Below are 24,058 nucleotides of genomic sequence, written 5' to 3'. Positions count from 1 at the left end.
ATGCCGTCTCTCTCGCTCCATAATAAAACATGGGCAGACCTGTCAACACTGAAGATATTTGCTGGAAAGATAAGCAGAAGCTTCTATCTTTTTCTCCTGTTTTGAATGCATGTCCATACCTTTTCTGGAAGTGTTTCCAAAGATCTATTTATTTTCCCTTTCCTGCACCCTGTTTTTAGTTTTCCTCTTTTCGGCGGTCATAAATCAAAGTACATAATGCCTCAAACAAATAATGTTTTGGGAGTCTGTGTCGATATCCTAAGGCTCTGATGTCATTCAGAATGGAGGGAAACAGACTCTGCTCCGCATACAGTGGGGGAGGTCATTAGTAACTGTGGGATTTAGGACCTGTCTGTCTGAACAATAAACACCCATACAGTATTACCTAGACGCAGAGAAAAAAAAATCATCTTGAATAGTGAGAATCTCATGAAGAGAAAAGAAAAAGCATTAGGCCGTTTAAGATTTAACATAATACCCCATTTTTCCTTCATATAAAAAGCTCTTAAATGGAATTAAATGTATGTAAAATTCTGACGTCAATTAATCACCCTCATGGTTTTCCAAACCTGTATGACTTTATTTATTCTGCAGAACACAAAACAAGATATTTTATATGAAAGTAATAGGGTCCAAATCAATATTAGACCTCACTGACTTTCATTGTACGGGAAAAAAAAATACACAAGAAAAAAGTAATTCAGGTTTAAAAACAGCACGAGGGAGAGTAAATGAAGACAAGATTTTCATACTTGGAGAAACTCTCCCTTATCCCTGTAACTAACTCATTGTGTGACCCACAGAATGGTGATGTCATTGAGGTGTGATGCCAACTGAAGGAGTCCGGGATCACTGGTAATCTCTAACGGTAATCAAAGTACCTCTGCTCACCAAGTTAAAGTGTCATAGGGTTACAGACAGACATTGGTGGTGAGTGATGGGAACCCGTGCAGTCTGTTTCCACATATCCAGCACCGCCGCAGACACGATGCTCTCCCGTCAACCCTGCCATTGTTTTCAATTACACTGTTATTGGACTATTTGTCAGGCTTTGAATGGGACAAGCCAAATCGGTTAGAGCGTGTTGCTGTAAGGAAACAATCATATGGTCTTGATTTCCCCTTTTAGCATCGCCTCACCATAGCCTGCACATTATAATAGGTCGCAGCCAACATTTCACACGATGTAAGCCAGAGAGAAAGAGAGAGTGAGAAGGATGGAGGGAGGGAGGAAAGCCAGGAGGAGTGATTTGTTATCTGAGTGGTGTGTCAATGCCTTTCACCCTTGCAAGTGAAGGATGCTGGGTATGTAGATGCCTCTGTAAGGCAAGAGATCAGTAAATCAAGTCGAGTTGAGCGTTGCTCTTTTGAGAATGGTAGCAGGAATCTCAAAAGGAAGATAGACCGGCAGATTGACTTTAGCTTTGAGACACCCAGAGAAAGGCTGTTTTGAGCAGCTCCTTTCATAGTCTCCAGAGCCCAGAGAAGGTTTCTGACACCTATAGGCTGAGAATGTTTTCCCAGGGTCCCTAGTGAAACAGTCCCTGCTTTTCTTTTCTTTTTTTTGTAGGTAAAAAAATCTTTAAGCGTGTCTTTTCTTAAGTTACTTTTTTTTCCATTTATCCTCCTCATTTCCAAATATAACATTATCCTTTTCACTCATAACTCTCATTGTAAATATAGTGGGAGTCTTCGATAAATATGACGCCAATTCTTGGAATATTTGAGTATTAATTCACCGTAGTCAACAAAAATACAAGACAGAACGAGAGACTAGAATTTGTGTGAGTATATGCCTTATTGAGAAAGCTGGTTTGCGTATGTGTGTATGTGGGTTTGTGTTTGTATAACTTAAGAGGTGCGTGTGTGGCAGGCTGTGGCTTGGAGCTGGAGTTTGGACAGTAAGGGAACAGTCAGTCCCTGTCTGGAGGCTATGTTAATCCTGTTTTCTTTAAGGAATAAAACAGAGAGGAGAACCCGAGAGAGAAAGTGACTTTTCAGAGCTTTAAGTTTGGTTCTGCTTAAGCTGAAGCTACCACAGCTGATTTCAGACAGACATACCAGGGCACCGTGCCCATCAATAATACTGAAGAGCATGGTTGGACAATTGAACTAAGAATGCTTTTAAAATTCCATTTCAATTTTTTAATTGAATGGAGGTAGCAACCATGGTGTAGAATTTCAATTTAATTTAAAAAACTAAACTTTAAAAAAACTTATTTGAGATTAAATTAAAATTCCCCCTGTTTTTTTTTTTTTAAATGCATGTAATTGATCTTATTCTAAACGATTAATCCATGCATTTTTATTTTATTTTTGGACTTCATCACTTTTAATCAAAATGTCACAACTCGATCTTCCAGTGAAAAAAAAAAAACTTCTCCAACCATTTTGTCTGCTTAAACTCCTGCTCTTTCCTTACAATCGACTGCAAGCTCGCATTCAGATCTGTCTCAATACAGTCAACAACCGATTTGCAAAACCAAGTCCCCACCCTACATTTTAGTCAATGTCAAAATACAGAAACAAATCTCTGTAATTCCATTTCATCCCCTAGTGAAAAATCTATACCAAAATATATTTAAAATATATTTATTTAATACTAATATATTTATTTAATATATTTATAGGAATACTACAAATCAATTAACATACTGACATATCATTTGAGATTTACTGATATAAAAATTATAATTAAACTTTATGAATTCTTTTTTATTGCACAATGCACATTTATTAATATAGACCAATGCTACTTTTGCATCATTGAAGGATAACGCCCCTTTTTGGGGGAAAACAAACGGATTCCTCTGAGGACAGAACTCGCTCTAGATCTATAAAGTTTCTTGATAGTAAAAATGGTACAAACATACACACTCTCTTTGCCAGTCGAGGACCGTGAACGGTATTTAAAGAATCTACTGGATACAGGGTTACAGAGGTGTCCCTTAGAAATGGTCGAAAACTGTATTAATGACCCCACGCAGCGGCCAAATATGGACTATTCAGACATCTACCACTATCTCGTTGTCACGGTTCACAGAGGAATCAGACAAGATGGTAAGTTATCAGTGTTTATTTTGCAGAAGGATTGCGGTCGGAGATAACAGGTGAGAAGAAGTAACATAGAAAGTTCAATGAAGCTTAGCTGTGGTTTTAAGTCTCTCTCTTTCTTTCCCTCTCTTGCAGGTGGCGTGGCGATGGCTGGTACGGATGGGTTGATCCAAGATGAGTGAAGCGACGGTAAGTAGAAGGTAAGTAGAAGGTAAGTGATCGGGAAGTCTGTGAGCCATGGAATGACGAGACCAGACAAGTGACTGCAGTGAAGGTGAGTGTTTTATAGTCCATATGGTTGATGGGACACAGGTGACGGTGATTAGTACTCAGGGGATAATGAACGGGGAAAAGTCTGGTTGGGTGAAAGGGAACGAGTGGGCGGAGATGGTGATCTGGATGATGTAACCCTGACACTCGTGGAATCACCAAGTAAGTAGCCTATTTTTTTGTCATTAACACACTCACAGTATGACAAACTAGACGATGAGGCCATGAAGGATGTTCCATTGTGGCGTTTAGTATTTTGGTGAAGAAATGAGTCATGGCCTCATATTCTCGAGTGTGTTAATGACAAAAAAATAGGCTACTTACTTGGTGATTCCACGAGATAGTGGTAGATGTCTGAATAGACCATATTTGGTCACTGCGTGGGGTCATTAATCCAGTTTTCAACCATTTCAAAGGGACACCTCTGTAACCCCGTATCCAGTAGCTTCTTTAAATACCGCTCACGGTCCTCGGCCGGCAAAGAGAGTGTGTATGTTTGTGCCATGTTTGCTATCAAGAAACTTTGCAGATCTAGAGCGAGTTCTGTTCTCAGAGGAATCAGGGCTGAGTTTCCCGATAACGTTGTCTCTTAGCGCGCTACGAAGACTCTTAAGGTATAACTTAACTGAAGGTATACCATTTCTAGGTGTGTTCCTCGAACCATGCCTTAGGAAGCCGCTTAAGATATACCTTCTTAGGTGCGACGTTACCCGGTGCTGTCCGTGGCGATGGTGCTGAATTTGTTGATATCGATGGCTCGAGAATCAATTATTCCCTCGTGCAGGTGCTGCTTCACTCCGTTATGTGAGAAAGCGCTGTTCTTTTTAAAAGAAGCACTTTAGAAATAGTGGAAATTGCATTTATTTGGACTCATGGGATATTATAAAAAATAAAAAATTACAAATTGCAAACTAAATTAAACCCCGGATATTTTATATAATTTCGGAAAGAGTGCGCGAACGCACAACCTCGTGCTCAAACGTGTCATGCGTCTAACCCACTACAGTAACTGTCCGTATGCTTTCATTGCATTACAAAGGGCCGCTTATATTATCATAATATATTTGCTATTATTTCTTTATTTACACAAATAAAATTGTGATAACAATTTTATTATTTGCATGAAAACACTTGAATTTGCCTAATTGAACACTGGGTGTATTCAATTTAAAATAATATTCGTATAGACTAAGATGTAAAGAAGCTTTTTGCAGTGGTGCCCACTAGCGGAGTGAACTGCCAATAGTGATAAGGTATAGCTAAGAGTGCTCCAGACCAACCTTCCGAACGTATGACTTACAGAAGGTATACTTAACTAAGAACGTTTCGGGAAACACGTATTAACGATAAGGTACAGCTTAAGGTGTAACTTAAGAACGACGTAGCGTTAATAAGGTTTCGGGAAACTCAGCCCAGTATGTTTGCCCCCTAAAAGGGGCGTTACCATTGACGCAAAAGTAGCGTTGGTCTATTAAGCCTAAAATGTGTTTTAATATCACTAATAGTATCTCTGTGTAAAATCAGTCTTAAAATACAAGATATTTAAAGTGTTCCTAAAATGTACTTGCAATAGTTCCACTTTAGCACAATCAAATATACTTAAGTATATCTTTAGTTGGACCTCAGCACTACTTCCTGATAACTAAAGTGCATTAGCTACAAAATTAGTTCTATACCAATCTAGCCAACCAAAAGAACAATTTCTGAATGTTTTATATGAAAAACATAAATATGTAAATCTATTTGTAGTATACTTAGCATTAAAATAAATGTATTTCAAATACATTTTGGTATATTTATTTTTCACTAGGGTCCCAGAAACTTTAAGATGTCTTGTTTTATTATTTATTAATATTTAATACATTGACTTTTATTTTATGGACAAATGCTTCCACACCAAAATGCCATTTCTGGAAATGTCTATGAATTGTAATTCTTAAGTTCCATTAATTGCAATTTAACTACCTGTGCATGATCAATTCAATTCAAATGTCAACGCATGAACTGAAAGATAAACAAATCTCAAGCAAGTATGCCACAGGGAAGCCAGACACAACACACACACAGAGAGAGAGAGAGAGAGAGAGAGAGAGAGAGAGAGAGAGAGAGAGAGAGAGAGAGAGAGAGAGAGAGAGAGAGAGAGAGAGAGAGAGAGAGAGAGAGAGAGAGAGAGAGAGAGAGAGAGAGAGAGAGAGACTCTTACTAGGCAGGGCAGGGCTGTGTGTTACACAGGTGAGATCCAACCACAGGTCTGGTCTGAGGCTTGCAGTGTGAAGAGTTGACCTGCGTGTGTTGATCCTGCAGGCAAAGGGCTTTCGTTGAGACCCGACCTGAGAGAGTTAGAAACAGATGGGATGGCGGATGAGTACAAACACTTTGCATCTACTCTCTTTAGATATGTCGTAAAGATCCATCTCAGATAAACGAATGCATCATCAGAGCAAACTTTTGAAAAGGAAAGCTTGGAGCACACTGTCCATTAATGGTCTTTCTGGGGATTTATGGGAGCTCAGGATGAATGGTAGTACTGTAGTGTGGCTTCTGTTGAGGCAAACAAAGCTGGGCCTCTGTCAGTGTGAGAGGCCAGGAGGGGCTGCCCAGAGGTCTGCTCTAAAGAAAAAGATGAATGAAACTGTGTGAGAGCGCAGATAGAGATCTGTGCTCTGGGCATGTCATAGTGCTGTCTGTCTGCCACCAACAGTCAGAGAAAACTGACTGTGAATGGAGGAGCCACTACCACATGGATGAGCCAATGAGATTGGGAGGCCTGAAGGGTTGGAGGGGCACACTTATGTCTTTCTGTCCTGCTCACAAAGGTACATTTGATGGACCTGGACAAACACACTCATACACTTCATACACTCATCTCACAAAAACTCTCCGCTCTCTCACACTTGTGTCAAAACAAACATGTACAGTACATTTGGCACCGACTCACCCCCAGCACAAGGCGCTGAGCAATCAGAGCGCACCACAGACCAAGTGTAGTTGTGCTTCTTCTCTGGATGGGGTAAAGTATACTCCCATGATACACCAGGATTTTTACCCTGAAGAAGAATCTGTGGAGGAGAGGTGATCATGGGTCAGTTATAATCAAGTGATAGGTTTCTGTCTATCCAAGTGCACACTACTGTTCACTGATCTCATTCATTTCCATAACATTTTCAAACACTTAAATTATTGCTTCAGTCAAACTGAAATTGTACTTGTTTCTGAATGTCTTGTCAATGTTCTCATATTTCAGCAAGGGAGAAGGTGCCAGAGTGTCTGGTCCTGTTTTGTGGCTATAGCTCCATTGGGACTTACGACACCACAGTGTTACTAGTGATGCTGCACTGGAGGGATGTTTAAATTAGATTGTCTATGCATTTGAACTGAAGCTTGTCAGCTTGGAAAATGGCTAAAGTGGACCAAACAGTGGGTTGGGTGAATCTGAATAAAGTGATGTACAATGAAACTTAACTTCCCAGGAAGATTTACATCGATGTTTATGTTTCATTAGGCCTGTATGCTATAGTTTTGGTGGCTGTTCCTGGAGAAGATCTTACAGTCATTCATGTGAGACTAGACCACAGAGGAAGTTCAGCAGGTTTCTAACTAAATCTGTGCCCAGGGCCAGTGAGGACAGCCTGAGGATAACTCTAATGGAGTGGAAAAGTCCTCAGACAAGAAGAGGAGCTTTGTTTTGTTTTGTTTTTTACTTAGGGTTTGCCACATGGGGATTTTCCTCAGACTATGTGTAATAAAAAATGCAATGACACTAAATTCACTGGAACTGGTAAACCAAAACCAAACTATGTGTAGAAAGTACAAACAAAGCAGCTAAACAAGGATCGAATACTAAGGGTCACTGCACTCACTGAAGAGTTACAGCAGTGTTTACAAAAGCCAACAGTAATTGCAAGGCAGCCCAAATTTCTCGTAAGTAAGAGTGAAAACTGAAGTAGTGGATTAGGCAGATACCACCCAACCTCTAATTACTATGGATTTGCCCTCAGTGAGTTAATGTTTTGAACAGGAAGACTGTGGCAGGCTGCTGCTGATGTGGGGAGATTTTGCCTTAAGTCAGTCACAATAAACACAATAAGTACTCTTCTCCCAGCCTCAATGCTCTGCCAGATTAACAGATTAGCTAAAACCATCCAATTTCTTTACAAGCCAAAATTGGGTTTGGTTTAGTGTCATGACTATATGTTGTATATTAAGGATGGAGAGGCATGAGTTGGTGTGCATTCATGTTTTTAGTTCAATGTGATGCAAGAGACCTGTAGTACTGGGGCAAAGAGTCTATCAACAGAACATCAGAAGGTATTGTGTGAATCAAACAAAGGTGGTGTTTGAAGGATAGAGGATTTCCAGAGGAAGTAAAACAAGTATATTGAAAGACAGTAGCAAGTTAGCAAACTTTTTGGCTCACTTTCTTTCTGAGCATCCAGGCTGAATCTATTGCCCTGGAAGTGATCCATGAGGCCATGCACGCTAGCCTTTTCAAAGCAGGTCCAGATTTACAGTTGGCACTGAACACAGAGCAGCTATTCCAGAATCAGGCTCAGGAAGAGGTCTCTGATCCATCTGTGATCCGGCTAACCATCTGACTATGGATACAACACATGGAGAAACTCTACCTCTTCTGATCCAGGGTCAAGACCCACATGAGTCCATTGCACCATGTCTGTGCTCTGATATAGGAAGTCTAGAGTTTCAGTCTTAACATATGCAACATGAATCACAATTCTGATTATCAACTCAACATGCAGACATCATTCCCTATCCAAGTACTGCTTCCTTGTGTCTTATATTGTCTTATGTTGCAATAAAAGCTTAATTGCATGCTTCTGTCCCCAATCTCACACTAGACATCCCCTTACTATCTTTCACCCTAGTCATTCTAAATAATGATGGAAAATCTGGGGCAATTATTGAACTCTGTTGAATAGGACTACTAGGACAGGTTCATTATCAAGCACTCCCAGTATAGGGTTACTACACAAAAATCCATCTGTGCCCTGGCTAGAAGTGTGGATGAAAGATTGAAGAATGGGAGCATGGATACCACATCTAAAGGCCCCGATATACTTTAAGCAAAATCAAAGAATAAACTGGTGTGATGTAATTTTGAACAAAATCAAGCCACAATGAGTTAAAGTTCATTGGGAGTTTGTTTTCAGAAGTTTGAAACATGCTGAACTTTCCGGAAAAAAATGCTCCAGCTGGTAAACACCTTCAAACTATGATTGGTCCATGGCGATTACGTAATAGGTATATGTGTTCTGGGGCTCCACCTTCTTTGATGTGGAAATCTTCTCTGGGGAATTTCTTCTGTTCAGTCTAGGTTTACTACAAGGAATGCTACAAGAATGTCAATACCTAAAAGTTCTGGAACCTAAGTCAAAGTGTACATTCACATTTCTTAAAGTGCATTTTCCTTGGCATTCAATAAGGGTCTTGAAGCTGAAGTAGAAGGGCAGACTGACTGATCCAGTCAAGCATAATTGACCTGCTGCTTCCCTTGAATCACAACTCCAAGCCTCTCTGATCTACTGAGTTCAATTGCAGAAATCTTAATCTTTTAATCTCTCTCTAACCTCCTCTTCTTTTTGAAATTACAGAGCATACTTAGAGAGATTAATGCCAACTCATCTGCAAATCAGACCTCTGCTGCCACTGCCCACCCTGGCGAAAATGTAATGAACAGAGGGCATGTAGGATAAAGGGGAATGCTGCATGTACGTAACACACTGGTTGAGTACTGTGCAGATCAAAGGCCAGAAAATAAGATCAAAATTAAAGTGTATTAAAGTGAAGCATGCTTAACTTTTATACAACTCACTGACACAACAACACCTGCAGTACTATCAAGACCAAATTAAATTTTAACAGTTTGAAGAGTTGGTAAATAAATGTGGATGTTTGATTGCAAAGACTTTATGTATACTGTACATAATGTATCATCATTTGTTGTAACTGGTAAGTGAACAATAGAAAGACATCCAAACATGTTCTGTGATGTAACATTTTGTTGTGGTTACAACAAATATTTCAGAAAATATTCAGCAGAATTTAATTGTTTTGGTGCTACAGCATTATTCTTTATTTCAGTCTTATGTTCCCTAGTGAAAAAACTGTACCAAAATGTATTTAAAATAAATTTATTTCATACTAAGTATAGTGCAAATCTATTAGCATATTTACTGACATATCAGTCTTTAAATTCAATATATTTAAAGAGTACCAAAAGTAGACTTGCAATAGTTCCATTTTAGCACAATCAAATACTTAAATATATATTTAGTTGGACCTCAGCACTATTTCTAAACAACTAAAGTGCATTAGGTACAACATTAGTTGTTCCAATTTAGCAGACTTTCATTATATCAATTTAGTATACCATAAATACAATTGCAGGGTATTAATATTAAATTCATAAAAATGTAAATGTTTTTGTAGTATACTTAGCATAAAATAAATGTATTTCAAATACATTTGGTATATGTATTTTTCACTAGGGTTGTCATGGTCATAACATAATATTTTCTCTACATCTCGATATAACAAACGTCTTCTACTTGAAATCTTGACAAGATCTAATTTAATTTTCCCTTAAACTCAATGTAAGCAAAGTTGTTTTCCCACGTTTTACATAAAACATGTTTCCTCACGTGTTCTTTTTGGTCTGGAGGTAACAAAATCCATATCCACAGTTATACCATGGATAAGCAAATTCTCTTCCCGAGAACAAGCATAATGTTACATATCCCACAGAACTGATCTATTACAGCAGGACACAATGGCATAAAGGTTTAAATGATTCTTCTGAAATCTAATTATCTCCCTTTCTCATCTGCACTTCAGGTTTGTGCAGATATATGAAACGCTCTTAATATGACTTAACCTCAATGGCCATCTGAACCCACACTCGTCAGCCATCATGTAAGCGGTGCCCTGTGCATGCCCATTAGCAAGAGCACACAGTGCAGCAAGTTCAAAGCTTAGTTGAACAATGTCGCACCGTTTGATCTTGAATCTCCACATACTGAAGATGAAAGTCACAATGACCATGTCGGCTCTGGCCTGCAATTAATCCCAAACAGAGGCGTTAGTCTGCCCGTTTGACTCATTTGTGTGCCTTCTCTTCGGTCTCTCAATCTTTCCCTCAATTGTTTCTCCTCTCTCTTGCCCGCCCACTGTCCCTCAGCCTTGTTTTCATCTGACCAAATGGCCACAGTGCTCTTGCCAAGACCCTGTCATGGCTAATTCGCTAACAGGTGTCAGGCCAGACGGGGATGGGGGTCACTCACTTCAAAGAGCAGGGTCTCATTAGTGGGGCCTGTGGCGTACAAGGTCTCAGGCCGGTTGAAAGAGCGCTGATAGTTGAACGTAGTGCCGGCGAACTGAAATCTGCCCGGCCAGTCCACCGTCCAATCCCCCGTCAGGTAGTAGGTGCCATGTTTCAGGCTGCGGACAGCCAGGTAGCTGGTAGAAATCTCCATCTCCTGCACCCTGATGCTCCTCGCTCCAGCAGGAACCATCACAATGGGGTAATACTCTGAAGAGAGAGAAAAAAGAGAAATAGGCTTGGCATGTCTGTTCACTTTTGCAGTTTCTGCATTTTTAGGCCCAAAGAAAACAGGAATCTTTGAGCTGATGCATTATCACCTCCTTTAGTCAGAAGAGAGCGAAGAGGTGCCAGACTGCAGAGCTCTTGCTGTGTAAAGTGCTCTAAAAAATACATTGCCGTTTTCTGTTAAGCCTGAGGAGAGGAGCTCTAAAGTGGCCCACATACTTGCCTATACTGCAATTATTTTATTTTATTTTATTTTATTTATTTTAGTTTAGTTTAGTTTAGTTTAGTTTAGTTTAGTTTAGTTTAGTTTAGTTTAGTTTAGTTTAGTCTCTGCCGGCATATTTTATTTCATACTAGGCCACTAGTTCTAAAACTATTTTGATCAAATCAGAACAATCAAGTACAACCTTATTGCAATCCTCCAAAATTCAGTCCCTTTACTGTCCCTTTCACACATATACTACTACCATTCAAAAGTTTGGGGTCAGTAAGATTTCATTTTTTTTAACTAAAGAAATTAATACTTTTATTGAGTAATGATGCATTGAATTGATCAATAATGATAGTAAAGCCATAATGTTTATTTCAAATGAATTATGTTCTTATGAATGTTCTATTCATCAAAGAATCCTGAAAAATATGTATTATGGTTGGAACTGTAGTACGGAGCCTGGGAAGTCACCTGTAGGAGAAAAAAAAACAAGACCTGCAAATCTGTGGCCATGGCTTTTTCCCTAAGTTTATAACAAATTCCATACAAATTCTTAAATTGTTTCCTTGGTTTGACATATCGTGCCCACGGAATAATAAACCGTACCAATGAGATTATAATCCATGCACTCACATTTGTAAACTGTACCTTTCATTTATGAATTTGTGGGGACGGATTTCAAAAACTAAAGGTATCTGAGAGCACGGATTATAAACTCGTGGGTACAGTTTATCTATCCATGGAAACTGATGGAACAATTTAATAATTTGTGAGGATGGTTTATCAATTGAGGGAACGAACTGCAAAGCAGTGGCCTTCGGATGTCCGGGTTTTGGTTTCTCCTACAGGTAACGTCCCGGGCTTCGTACACTTTGAGTTATTAGACACAGCATTTTTTTATACCCGCACTGCTAATGTAAAAATGCAAGACTATTATAGATGCATAAAGATTTATTCAAATTGCAGTTATTAGAAAATACATTTTTTGTAAAAAATACATTTTTAATATTTTGTTGTAGGGTCATGTTGCGTACCCCCTCAGATGAGAACCAATGCTTAAGACATCTTTCTATTATTTTATAATGATGTCCTCATTGTATCTGTCTCTTGAAGCCTGTTATTCTCTTCCAAATATTGATTTGTCAGAGAAGGTCAAAGGTATGAAAGGAACACCCTCTAAAAGCACCTTACCATTGGCTCTGTGCTGAAGGGTGTATTGGCCACTGTAGAACTTGCAGGTGGAGTTGTCTCCTTTACACACCCCACAGGCATCTAGAGCGGCATTTGATCCCAACACCTGGTCACAGCCTACCGGCTACACAGGAAAAGTTTTTAAAATGAAATTTTGAAACTGACATGCTCAGTTTAGCCCATTAGGCCTGTTGAACATAACAAAATTTAGGTGAAAAATTCATTGGTAAATGTGATGCTAGAAATATGACTATTTCAGAATTTGCATCTCCTCACATACTTCACATATCCCATCGATGCACACGCCTCCTTTGTAGTTAGAGCAAGACGTCCCATCTTTGACTTTGCTGGACATAGCGAAGAAAAAATCAAAGTCCTCAGCAATGCAGTACAGTTTGCAGATGTCCTCTTCTAGATAAAAGATGAATAGGGTCGTTAGATCTTATAGCTTCAGAGTGGTTTTATGTTAGATATTTTTAAGCTGTTCACCGGTTCTCTCAGCATGCTGCAATGATGTTTCATGCATGAAGACATATGAAGCAATGATCTTATGGTGGACTTGACACATTATGTCAATTTGAAAACAATTCTTTGACGCATGCACAAACCCAGAAAATGAATGATTACCATATATCACATTTTATAGGTCAAGTAGTTTGAGCTTGAGTATTGGATTGCTCAAACACAAATTGCTGCATAAAAAATAAAATAAAATAATATAAAAAATCCCTTAAAAATTATGTCTGTCTGTGTAGTTGTATAGTCGCTACACAAAAGAGAGAACTTTGCTTCTTTTATTCCAAGCAGACACAATGTAAAATGTGTACTACTGTCTAGTGCTAATTACTGGGCATGTGCAAGCTGTGTATGGTTGGCCGTGAAGCAACTGGAAGACCCGCCATGCTGTACAGAACATCCCCACAAAACATATGTTACACTAAAATGTAAAACTCTGTTACAAATGGGCCCATAAAGATGGAATGCAAGAGGGGCGGCTCTATCCAACTCTCCCACCGAGAGGAAAATATGGATCTATCAAAGAAGCATCTGCATCCACCCTTCCCAGTCAGAAGAAACAGACCCAGGCTTGTTTAATACAGCAGCACAGTATGAAACCTTTTGTCCTTCTATTGTGCACAGATTAGATCATAATTCTTGTGCTTTTACTTCGAAGTAAATCACTTAATTTAAATTCTGCAAAACCACAATGATGGTACAGGCTTAAAGGTGCAGCTGAAAGGGAAACCAAACAATAGTAAAATTAATGTCCCTAAAAGTAAAGGCCAAGTGAAACTTATCAACTGAAGACGTCAGCGTTTAATCCAATTTGATCTAACGCCAAAAGCCCAGTCCAACAGGGGTAAGTTCTTCCTAACACCTGTACTAGTCACTGAAAGTATACCAAGGCCAGACATGATCTACTGATTAGAGAATGGAGCTCCAATTACCCCACTGACACGCTGGATACACCAGGAGACAGCTCAGCATCTCCTCTCTAGGCTTTCTCTTTAGTTTTAAGAAAACGAACAGGGTGGTACCCAAATGTTCTTATCCTTTCCCTTTATCACTAACAAGCCCACTAAATCATAAGGAAGCCCAAATACATAAACAGCCTCATTGGGTCCTTTTCAGGTACAAACCTGTATACAGGGTTGATCAGTGCACTACACTCACAGAACGAGTGGCTACATGTTTCCAGTCCAAATCCATCCACTGCTCAGTCAACACACATTCGGTGAGATAAATCGTTTGGGCGGAATATGTTTGTCCGATGTAACAATCTCAACACATATTGTCAGAAACAAATGGGAATGATTATTATTTTAAAAACACACCTGTTCTAGCTGAGTCAGATATCAGAGGGTATTAAAAATCCTCAAAGTAAGCAAGGTCTAGGATGAATGTTTTTTAGAGGTTTGTTGTAAGATTTTGTCTGACAAGGTTACATATATCATTCAAACGTTTGAGATCAGTAAAAACAATTTTTTTTAAAGTAATTAGTACTTGTATTCAGCAAGGATGCATTAGATGTATAGAACATTAATAATGGTAGATTAAAATTCTATTTCAAATAAATGTTTTTTCTTTTGAACTTTCGATTCATCAAAGAATACACAAAAAATGTTCCGTTTTCTCAGAAATATTAAACAGTAAAACTATTTTCAACATTGAAAATAATAATAAGAAATGTTTCTTGAGCAGCAAATCAGCATATTAGAATGATTTCTGAAGGATCATGTGACACTGAAGACTGGATTGATGATGCTGAAATTTCAGCTTTCCCATTAAAGGAATAAATTACATTTTAAAATATATTAAAAAAGAAAACAGTTATTTTAAATAATAAAATGTCACAATATTGCTGTTTTTACTGTATTATTGGTCAAATAATGCAGCCTTGGTGAGCAAAGAGACTTTAAAAAAAATATGATATGATATGATATGATTTGATATATTATATTAATTAAATCTCACACGTGTAGTCAAACAGCGTTTCAAACAGCAGAGGTTTCCTGTGCGCTCTTCCACCCGTTAACTCATTCCCCGCCATTGACGTAATTTTCGGTCAATTATGACACAACACTTCCCCGCAACTCAAAGGTGCTCTAAGAAATTTCACCCGTTTTTTAGGCCGAAATTTTTTAGTCACATACAGCAAACATCTCCTCACTATCCACTAGCTGCCTGTCCCCTAAAACACGGTCTATGTAGGCAGCCCAGGCTCCACAAACGGCAACAAAAACGAACTGGTCCTACCTGGACCACGAAACATAACAAATGTTCCAGCCAATGTCAAAACAGTGTTCCAGCCAATAATCGACAAGAATGATTTTGGGGTGTGGGTTGGGGAGGGTTAGTGCACGTGCAACGGAAGGGAGGGGGAGGGCGTTTTGATCATCGTTCTGAAACCTATACGGACCTAGGCTTTGACTTTTTGTTCAAAATGTTGCTTTTTTTTATTGCTTACCCTCAACTTACCCTCATTCAAGTGTTGGGGGGGGGGGGGGGGGAATCATGAAGCCAGAATAATTTTTTCTTTTTTTTAAAGCAGAGGCTCTGTTCTTTGTTTTGATATATTACATGATCAGATATTCATATATATACATATATATATATATATATATATATATATATATATATATATATATATATATATATATATATATATATATATATATATATATATATTCTGGAGGCCAGGAAAGTTTTGTGATAATTCTCAAAAATGCTGGCGATGGCTGGCAACTTTAAAAAAAAAAAAAAGCTGGCGGGGACAGAGTTAATGAGACATTTGCTTTTGTTTGTAATTAATGCATTAAGGCCCAAATATCTCAAAAATACCTTCCACTTTGGTGTATGGCTTCCATTTGTAGTACCATCCCCTGAAGGGTTTGCTGTTATACTCGGCGCACTGCTGAGCTCTGAAGTCCACTCCATTGGGCTGGCATGGCTTGGTGTTACACAGCTGGTGCAGTCGACTGGGGCCTTGGCAGAACTTGCCATTGTGCTGTGGGCTTGGGTGAAAAAAACAGCAATTAGCACAAGTGAACATGGAAGCAGAGAGAGAGAGAGAGAGAGAGAGAGGGGGGGGGGGGGATAAGAGAAGAAACAGATGTGCCTCAGCAAGCATTCAGCATTCGTGTGGAATGACAGTCATTCAGTATTTTTTGGAAGAGGTTCTGGTGAGATATATTTCATATGATGTGCATTAGCATCTGCACTAAGAGAATGCCTTTGTGTGTTATCGGTGATGTGTCTGACTGAATTACATCCCAACTGACAGCTGTAAAAGATATAAAGTGTTTGGGATGCAATTCCATTCATGACTTGGACTCGCCTATGTTTTCAACAGCAATGATTTTTGAATAATAAACTTCAGCAAGAACAAGACAATACACAGCTGTGCTGATCTACTTTACACATTGTGTAATCTGAGTAAACTTGCTTCCCCATTGCAGTCAAATGGGAAAACTGGTTGAACATGTTTTGTTTTGGATGCTGGTAACACTGTCAGAAAAATTTGTACAAATTGTACTTTAGGGGTACAAGCTTGTCACTGGGGCAGTACCCTTAAAAGGACAACCTCACATCTGTTCTACCCCTAAAAGGTGCATTTTAGTGCCTTAGACTATTTTTTGACTACTTGTTTATTGTGAACAACATCACTCTGCTGATCCAACAAAAAACAACCCCCACATTATCATAAACCTGCCTGGACCAGTATGAAAATTAATTAATTCACCTTTATTACTTTGAAACCTGAAATGGCTGACTCCTGCACTCAAGGCTGTATATCAGGTCAGCTCTCAGGCTGTGTTGCTGAGGCAGCTGGAGGCTGGAGAAGAACGGCAGCCTCCTCCCAATGCCACAGGAATGCCTCCGAGTGCCACATAAAGCAGACAGTCCCCAACTTTCCCTGAGGGAAAAGCAGCCCAGCAGCTCCTGTAACTGAGGCTGTGAGAGCGGAGGCATGCTTGCGGCATGGCTGCATGCTTTAAAGTGGAAGACTCTTGGGTACCCTCTTGTAGCCTAACCTCAAAGCAAAGGACTGAGCCATGGGCTTGTCAATGTGTGTGTGTGTGTCTGTGCATGTTCTTTTAGTCTCTGGCCTTTAGCTTTTTATTGCATGTTCACACTTGAGGTTAGGAAACCGCTCACAGAGAGAACAGATAAGTCTTCCTCATGCTCTTAAAAATCCTTCATCATCTTTATGCATGTACAGTGATCAAACACAGGGGCAGTGAACACACAGTGAGATAAATGAATAACTGTTAATCTCAAAACTGACAACATACGTCTATTGTCTAGACTAGAGCAGCCGTTTTCAAATTGTGGGTCATGAGCTGGAATAAGTGGGTCACTAGAATGGTGGTGCGTTCAGCTGCAGTGAAAACAAAAATATACAGTTACCTCTGTTTTATATTATTATTGAATCGTTTGAATAGGTGTTTGGTTAAATGCCTGAAGTAAGATCTGTGGTAAACACAAGATGAAAATATTTTCACGGTTTATTTTACAACATAAAATACATCAGTAATACCCCACTCATGATTTTTTTTTTTTTTTTTTTTTTGAGTTTACGTGACTTGAAAAAGGCTGTTATTAACAAGTGGCTAAATAGAACTAGAGAGATTGTTGTGGTTATTAAACATCCTCATGGCAAAAAGGAAAACTCATCTACTCAGTAGTGCACTTTTACAATCTTGTTGTGTTTATAGACCTGTGCAGAGAATCAATGGAATTTTGTATATTTCTATGGCATTGCTGTCAAATAGTAATTAGCTAGTTAAGTGGATTTACATACTGTAGAGTTAAAGAAAGTTATCATGAGCATTGTAATGTTTGAAGCAGATGTCATAACAAATGTAAGTAGACTGAGGAGTTTTTTAAACGGCTGGTTCAATCATAAATCTTACCTTCATGCTGTGGAAATACAAACCGTAAGACAGAACACAATGAGCGCAGCGCTGAAAAGGGGCGGGGCTACATAAGGTCTATAACTTGCACTCTTCAAATTTTGTTAACTAGAACTTTTTAGCTTGTAGATTTTAAATAAAGATCAAAAGATTTTGTCGTAAGCTTAGGGGTGTAGACGTACGACGATGGTGTAGTTCATTTATAGCTTTTTTACTTCTGGTGATTGTACTTAGGCAACAAAATATGTAAGAATCATAAGCTTTTGTTGGTCACAGAGCTCCTTTTTTTACAATAATCTAATTGGCTTTTTGTTGTGGGAAAGAGCGTGATGCTAACTTCCAGATCGGAATACTAAAATATGTAGTCTTCAATTACTTTAATAATGTTTTCTTCTTTGTTATGTCACTGATATGTTTTTGGTAAGTCTCGAGACTGAAAAAGTGACTAAAAGAGTCAGGAGAAGTCAATGAGATCAATAATAGTCTAACAGTGCTGTCAGACGGCTGTTTGTGCATGTCTGCTTTTGTTTTTGGAGCAGGTCTTCAAGCTTATCCTATAAGAGCATTAGCAACAGTGTACTATGGTTACATATGGTAGAGCACTTATAACAACACACAGAGCAAAGAAAGAGAGCAACTGGAGAAAAGAGGCGGAAGAGAAGGATAAGTGTATGTTTTCTGATTAGACAATGAAACAACTGCACCCAAATTAATTGTGTGCTATATACTAAACTCCACACCAGAGTTGTTGGATACAGGAATATTGTTCTTCCTTGATCTCTGTTGACAAGACTTTGTAGCACTGGGTGCAAACAAGGAAACAAGGTCACCATGTCTGTCCTCTTGCCTGAATCCCCCCAAACCCCCCCACCTAGACCCACATCCTTCTCTATCCCACTCTCTCAATACATCACCCATAACTAAGACCCCCATCTTTAATCAAATCCTCATTATGCCCACACTGTTAGCCATTAGGTATCCACTTCCATTAAAACAGAGCCCTCCACGTATAAATAAACAGTACCAAACAATGATGTAATGAAATGTAATCGTTTGTTTGTCAGAGGCTTTTCCAAAGTCCTGAGGGTGATCGTACATGTATCCTACTCTTTCAACTTTGGCCTCTAGTAATGGTGCATTAATGCTCTGATAGTTACCAATATTTCCAAACAAACTTCAAAAAGGCAATCCCATCAACAACTATCTCCACTAGGCTGTTGTCATGAGAGATATTTCTCAAACACTCATATCAAAGATGCATGAACCTGTAAATCTGGCTGCTGAGTATGGATAAAGTCAAGGGAGCACATTTATCAGATCATTTTTATTGATAAATGTTATTTGAATGAGATGACATCTCTTGCCGCTGGCTTCAACAGCTGTCTCTTGAGGACCTTATACTGAAGTGATAAGTACGGGGATTCCCCTTGAACCTCACCGCCACAAACAGAAGACATACCAACACCTATTCTGCTGCAGGTGCTGTCTGAAAGCAGTAAGGGAAGATTATCCATCAAAATGCCTCTTTTGAAACACTTAAAGGAAAGTGTTCTCAATCATTTCCAAGTGAAATGATACAGATAAAATGTTCTGATCAACATGAATTCTGATTTTCATAATGCAGGCAGATCTTTGTGGTGTGCACCTCATAAATATGTGTAAACAGCTGCTCGATGAGAAGAGAAGTCAGAGTGAAAAGCTGCAATATCCCCTTATTTTTGTTGAACCATGAAGGGGGTCACACTGAAAAACAGAGAAAATGGAGGCTTATACCTCCCCAAAATCTCAGATTATAGTGCAAATTCAGCCTTAAAAGCAAACCCATCTAACAGATTCACTTCAACCTAAACCTATCTAAGTAACTAATACAGACCATCAGAATCAAGACAAAAAAAGAAAACATTCACACAAAAAGCACTTTAATGTCTGCCCACAAGTAAGATTAATTTAATCAAAAATTGTGGGGTAAAAAAAAAAAAGATTTTCACCTTTTTTTACATTAAATCCTACATATCAAAAACTTAACAATATTTGGGTCATAGAAAGGCTTCTATACAGCATAATCTGAATTTTAACAAAATAAGCTTTCCTGCAATAATGTGGGAAATGCCTACTCTTTTTTTTCCTGAAATTTGCTTTCCAAAAGTAATCATTTTGCAACATCTCTAAATGGTGTGCATTTATGTGAAGGATCTTTACACCAAAACCAGGATTCTAGCTAAGCACATTGTGTGAGATCACAATGCATAATATAGATCATATGTACCCAGTCTAATATGGAATTTTTTTTGAATAGTTTCTTTCTTGCTTTCTTTACTGGAACTGTTCGAGTCAGACATGTTGGTCTGGCTGTCTAAGGCATTATAAGCATGTCCTATTCCAACAGAAATATGTTAAGATGCTCTAGACAGCCAAATGTTGACGAAGCACAATCCCATAGTGCATCAGCTTGACCAAAGCACCTGCGGTCTATTGAAACCCAATCTCAAATAATCCTGCCACCACATACAGAGAGAAAGAACCTGAATCTAAATACATAAAACTACATCTTCCATTTGACACTCACATCTTTAAAAATCCTGCTTTATATTATGTACCTTAAATGCAATGTAAGTTGCTCTAGATAAAAGCATATGCCAAATGTATTCATAGTTATTTATTAATGTATTGTTTGTTTGTTTGAATGTCTACTGTTTTCAATCGTTATATAGTATATTGTCATTTTCTTTGTGCTCTGTACAAACACAGACCTTGTGCATTCAATAGAGGGCATAATCTACTAAATGGTGAATCCTGACCACACTTAAAGCAAGATTATGAGAGTGTCAAAGTTCGGATGGTAATCTATGAGTCGAAGTGGGTCAAGGAAACACATGTGCTTCCACCATTCACAGCTAATCTACCATTCATGGCAGCCTAATGATGAAAAAGTGCCATTCACTTCACACTGCAGTGCCCATTTAAATTAACATAAACAACCTGACATAGCACAGTGTTTAAAAGGCTCATTTTGCAATCAAATGTCATGTTTATCTGGATTTCCTCTCTAACACAAAAACAAACTGAATTTAACATGATGTCTCAATATCTGAATGAGTCTGAAGCGCAGAGTCTGAATCTTTGAGTTGTTGGTTACCTGGGGCTGTTGCAGGATCTCTCTCGGTACGTGACCCCTCCACCACATGTACGTGAACAGTCGGACCACTCGGACCAGCCTGACCACTGGCCATGTACTGCTCTAGGACCATGATCACCAAATTTTACACACTGTCCTCTCCGGCACCACTGCAAAATGGGAAAGAAAAGGAAAAAACATGTCACATTCATCAGTAATGTATGAAAACCTGTTTCTTGAAACCTGAAAAAAGAAAAAAGTTTATTATAAAAAAATTAATAAAATGTGCTTAAATTTAACAAGGCCACAAACCAAACTGATCTCTCCCATGTCAAAGAGAAGGTATTTGAGGGGTTGTGAAGTAAAGGAGAGAGTGTATCTGCTGAGGAGATCTTGAGCCTGCTGGTTTGGGATGAAGCCCAGAGTTACACCTGGAGAGCAGGATTCAGCCCAGCCAAGCCACATAGTCCCAAACATCAGCACCTCTCACCCTCATCCCCATCAACCAGTGGAAAGACACACAGGACTAACTGTCCTTATGGAACATTTACACAAAGCGGAGAACAATACTGCAGGTGTGCATGAAGAAAGATGCCGAGAGAGACCGGTCAGTCCATATTCATCCTTAATGGTGGTTCAGTGAGTTCAGAATGAGAAAGGGTGAACAGACAAGCCTTCACTCACCATGTCTGGTCCGCAGATGGTGCCCTCGGCAGCAGGCATGAACTTGGTCTCACACCGGTGTCCTATTCTGTGGCACCATAATGATTTACAGATGTCCTGGTGGGCACAAATACACAGAGAGCACAGTCAAAGACGAGCCTAAACCCACTGGGAACCCTTCAACCTCTCTGGCTTGCACCTCGCCACGCCAACCTCTTGTTTCTACAGCAACGGCCTATCAACTTTCCCAACAAATAAAAAAGCCTGTCAAAATCAATCACTGTGCTGCCCAAAAGAAACATGCTATTATCATTGCATTTTGTTTCTTCCAACAATACAACGATAATAATGGGTGATGAGGGGTTGGGAGAACGGCCATTGCTGGCCGACGGCCCGATTGCATCTGGCAGACAGTGAGAGACAGAGGTGATTTACAAAAGCTAGCAACACTGGACTCTGGATCACCGGGTAGCTAACACCACTAGCACCCACGGGTAATTACATCTTTACGACTTTGTGACAAGGACAGGATGGCTTGAGGGGACAGAAAACAAAAACATTGGGTTTTCTCTCCAAAATCGTTCTTAATTAGGATGTACAGCTGCCTTCCATCGAGGTCGATGTTCAAGACTCTTTTCAGCGCACCTACAAGGTCTTCGAAGACCACAAAAGCAACAGGGATCTCTCAAAAAGGAAGTCCATAGCATGAGAGCTAATCCCACAGATAGACTCTCGCAATGTTCATTTCCCAAGCATAACTATTTGCATATCAATGTGTGTGTTAGACACTAAAAGCTACAGCAGATGCCAAAGGGGGCCCTGTCCATCTTTGTTGTACTATTGTACATGGGCCGTGAATGAAGACAGAAGTTCCTTTTGTTTTTTTTCAAAGCACAGATATGTGTTTGTGTTGACCATGATGTCTCTAAACACAAACATTAAAGGTTGAAGCACATTTAAATATCTGAGACCCTAAATGAACTCAATCTCTGTGAATTATCCTGTGGCATTGTGTTTTGTCAAAAGGATTGATTAAAGCTGAATTGTTTAACGAGTCATTTGACGATTCCAACATGAGTTCAAACTAATTTAGCATAAAAATGTAATCCAACCCTGAAAGAGCAGCCTTATAGCATATTTTAAAGAACTATGGGTTACCTTTACAAAGTCCAGGCTGCACAGTTTGGCCTTCGAGCCAAACTGCCATTTGCACTGTATATCTGCATCGTACAGCTGACCAGGAAGCTGCTCAGGGTATTTGTATTGGCTTATCTGCTTGGGCTCATCCACAAGACACGAAGCCTGAGCTGTACTGTGAACACAAATGCATGCAAAGAAACATGAGTATAGAAACAGGCATTTAAAAAAAAATTCATATTATATGTATCTCAAATGGGGAAAATGTTTTATTATGTATATAAGTAAAATATTAAATATAAATAGTTTATCAAAATATATTATTAAATAAATAATAGATTTACATGCACTTTTCATAATACTGTATATGTCTATATATTGCATATCTATCAATCTATCTATCGGTAACACTTTATTTTAAGGTGACGTAACAAGTTAGTTTTTGTTACTAGTAACAGTAAATTATGCACTGGAGTAATAACAGTAAATTATGCATAATTACAAGTAACTAACCATAAACCAAAGCCGGTAACACTTTACATGCAACCAACACTCAACCAAATGCCAATCCTACCCTAACCCTATAGTAAGTACATGTAGTTACTTAATAATACTCAGTACTTCAATATATAATTACACTGTAACAATGACACCTTAAAATAAACTGCAACCCCAAAGCCTAACCATAACTCTATAGGGTAACACTTTATTTTACAGTGTTCTTGTTACATATGTTACATGTAATTATCATAGTAATAACAGTAAATGATGCATAATTACATGCAACTAACTCTCAACCAAATCCTAATCCTACCCTAACCCTATATTAAGTACATGTAGTTGCTTAATGTTACTCAGTACTTAACTATATAATTACACTGTAACAATGACACCTTAAAATAAAGTGTTACCCTCTATAGCAAGTACACGTAGTTAATTAACATTAGTCAGTACTTATTTGAGTAAGTACAATGTAACTTTGTCACCTTAAAATAAAGTGTAAAGTGTATCCATCTATCTATCTATCTATCTATCTATCTATCTATCTATCTATCTATCTATCTATCTATCTATCTATCTATCTATCTATCTATCTATCTATCTATCTGTCTATCTATCTGTCTATCTATTGTGTGTATTACAATAAAATATATATGTTCTAAAATATATTTATATACTTTTTTTTGTCTGATAGTGAATATAAGGATATGTGAAGTGAAAGTTTACCCTAAAAATCGGTTCAGGTATTGCCGACTACAGGCAGACCATGAGAAAACACCATTATTCCCAGCCAATGTGGGAGACATTATGTTCCCTTCAGTCTTCCGGCAGGGATTCCCCTCTCCGTCATGGATCATTCCAAAACTGGGGTAAAAAAAGGACGGAGCAAATGAGGGAGAGATGGAGAATGTGAGTTTTACCCAGTGAGACTATTAA

General features: G+C 38.7%; 1 protein-coding gene across 4 annotated transcripts in view; it reads right to left on the bottom strand.

The window, feature by feature from the left end:
• adamts18 (ADAM metallopeptidase with thrombospondin type 1 motif, 18) overlaps positions 1 to 24,058 on the bottom strand; it is a 64,942-nt gene that overhangs the window by 11,437 nt on the left and 29,447 nt on the right. For all 4 annotated transcript variants that reach the window (XM_077229256.1, XM_077229255.1, XM_077229258.1 and 1 more), the window contains 10 exons: positions 23,849 to 23,986; positions 22,643 to 22,796; positions 21,506 to 21,601; positions 20,843 to 20,991; positions 15,632 to 15,804; positions 12,570 to 12,700; positions 12,290 to 12,413; positions 10,622 to 10,869; positions 6,262 to 6,382; positions 5,527 to 5,653 (listed from right to left, as the gene is read on the bottom strand). In XM_077229256.1, the coding sequence (XP_077085371.1) occupies positions 5,527 to 5,653; positions 6,262 to 6,382; positions 10,622 to 10,869; positions 12,290 to 12,413; positions 12,570 to 12,700; positions 15,632 to 15,804; positions 20,843 to 20,991; positions 21,506 to 21,601; positions 22,643 to 22,796; positions 23,849 to 23,986 (1,461 nt within the window). The remainder of the gene's footprint in view (positions 1 to 5,526; positions 5,654 to 6,261; positions 6,383 to 10,621; positions 10,870 to 12,289; positions 12,414 to 12,569; positions 12,701 to 15,631; positions 15,805 to 20,842; positions 20,992 to 21,505; positions 21,602 to 22,642; positions 22,797 to 23,848; positions 23,987 to 24,058) is intronic.

This window comes from Siphateles boraxobius, unplaced genomic scaffold (genome assembly GCF_051911475.1).
Source record: "Siphateles boraxobius isolate OS27281-9 unplaced genomic scaffold, OSU_SipBor_1 130, whole genome shotgun sequence".
Lineage (NCBI taxonomy): Eukaryota > Metazoa > Chordata > Actinopteri > Cypriniformes > Leuciscidae > Siphateles > Siphateles boraxobius.
The sequence above is the reverse complement of the archived record's forward strand: the minus strand, read 5'-3'. Positions and strand labels throughout refer to the sequence as shown.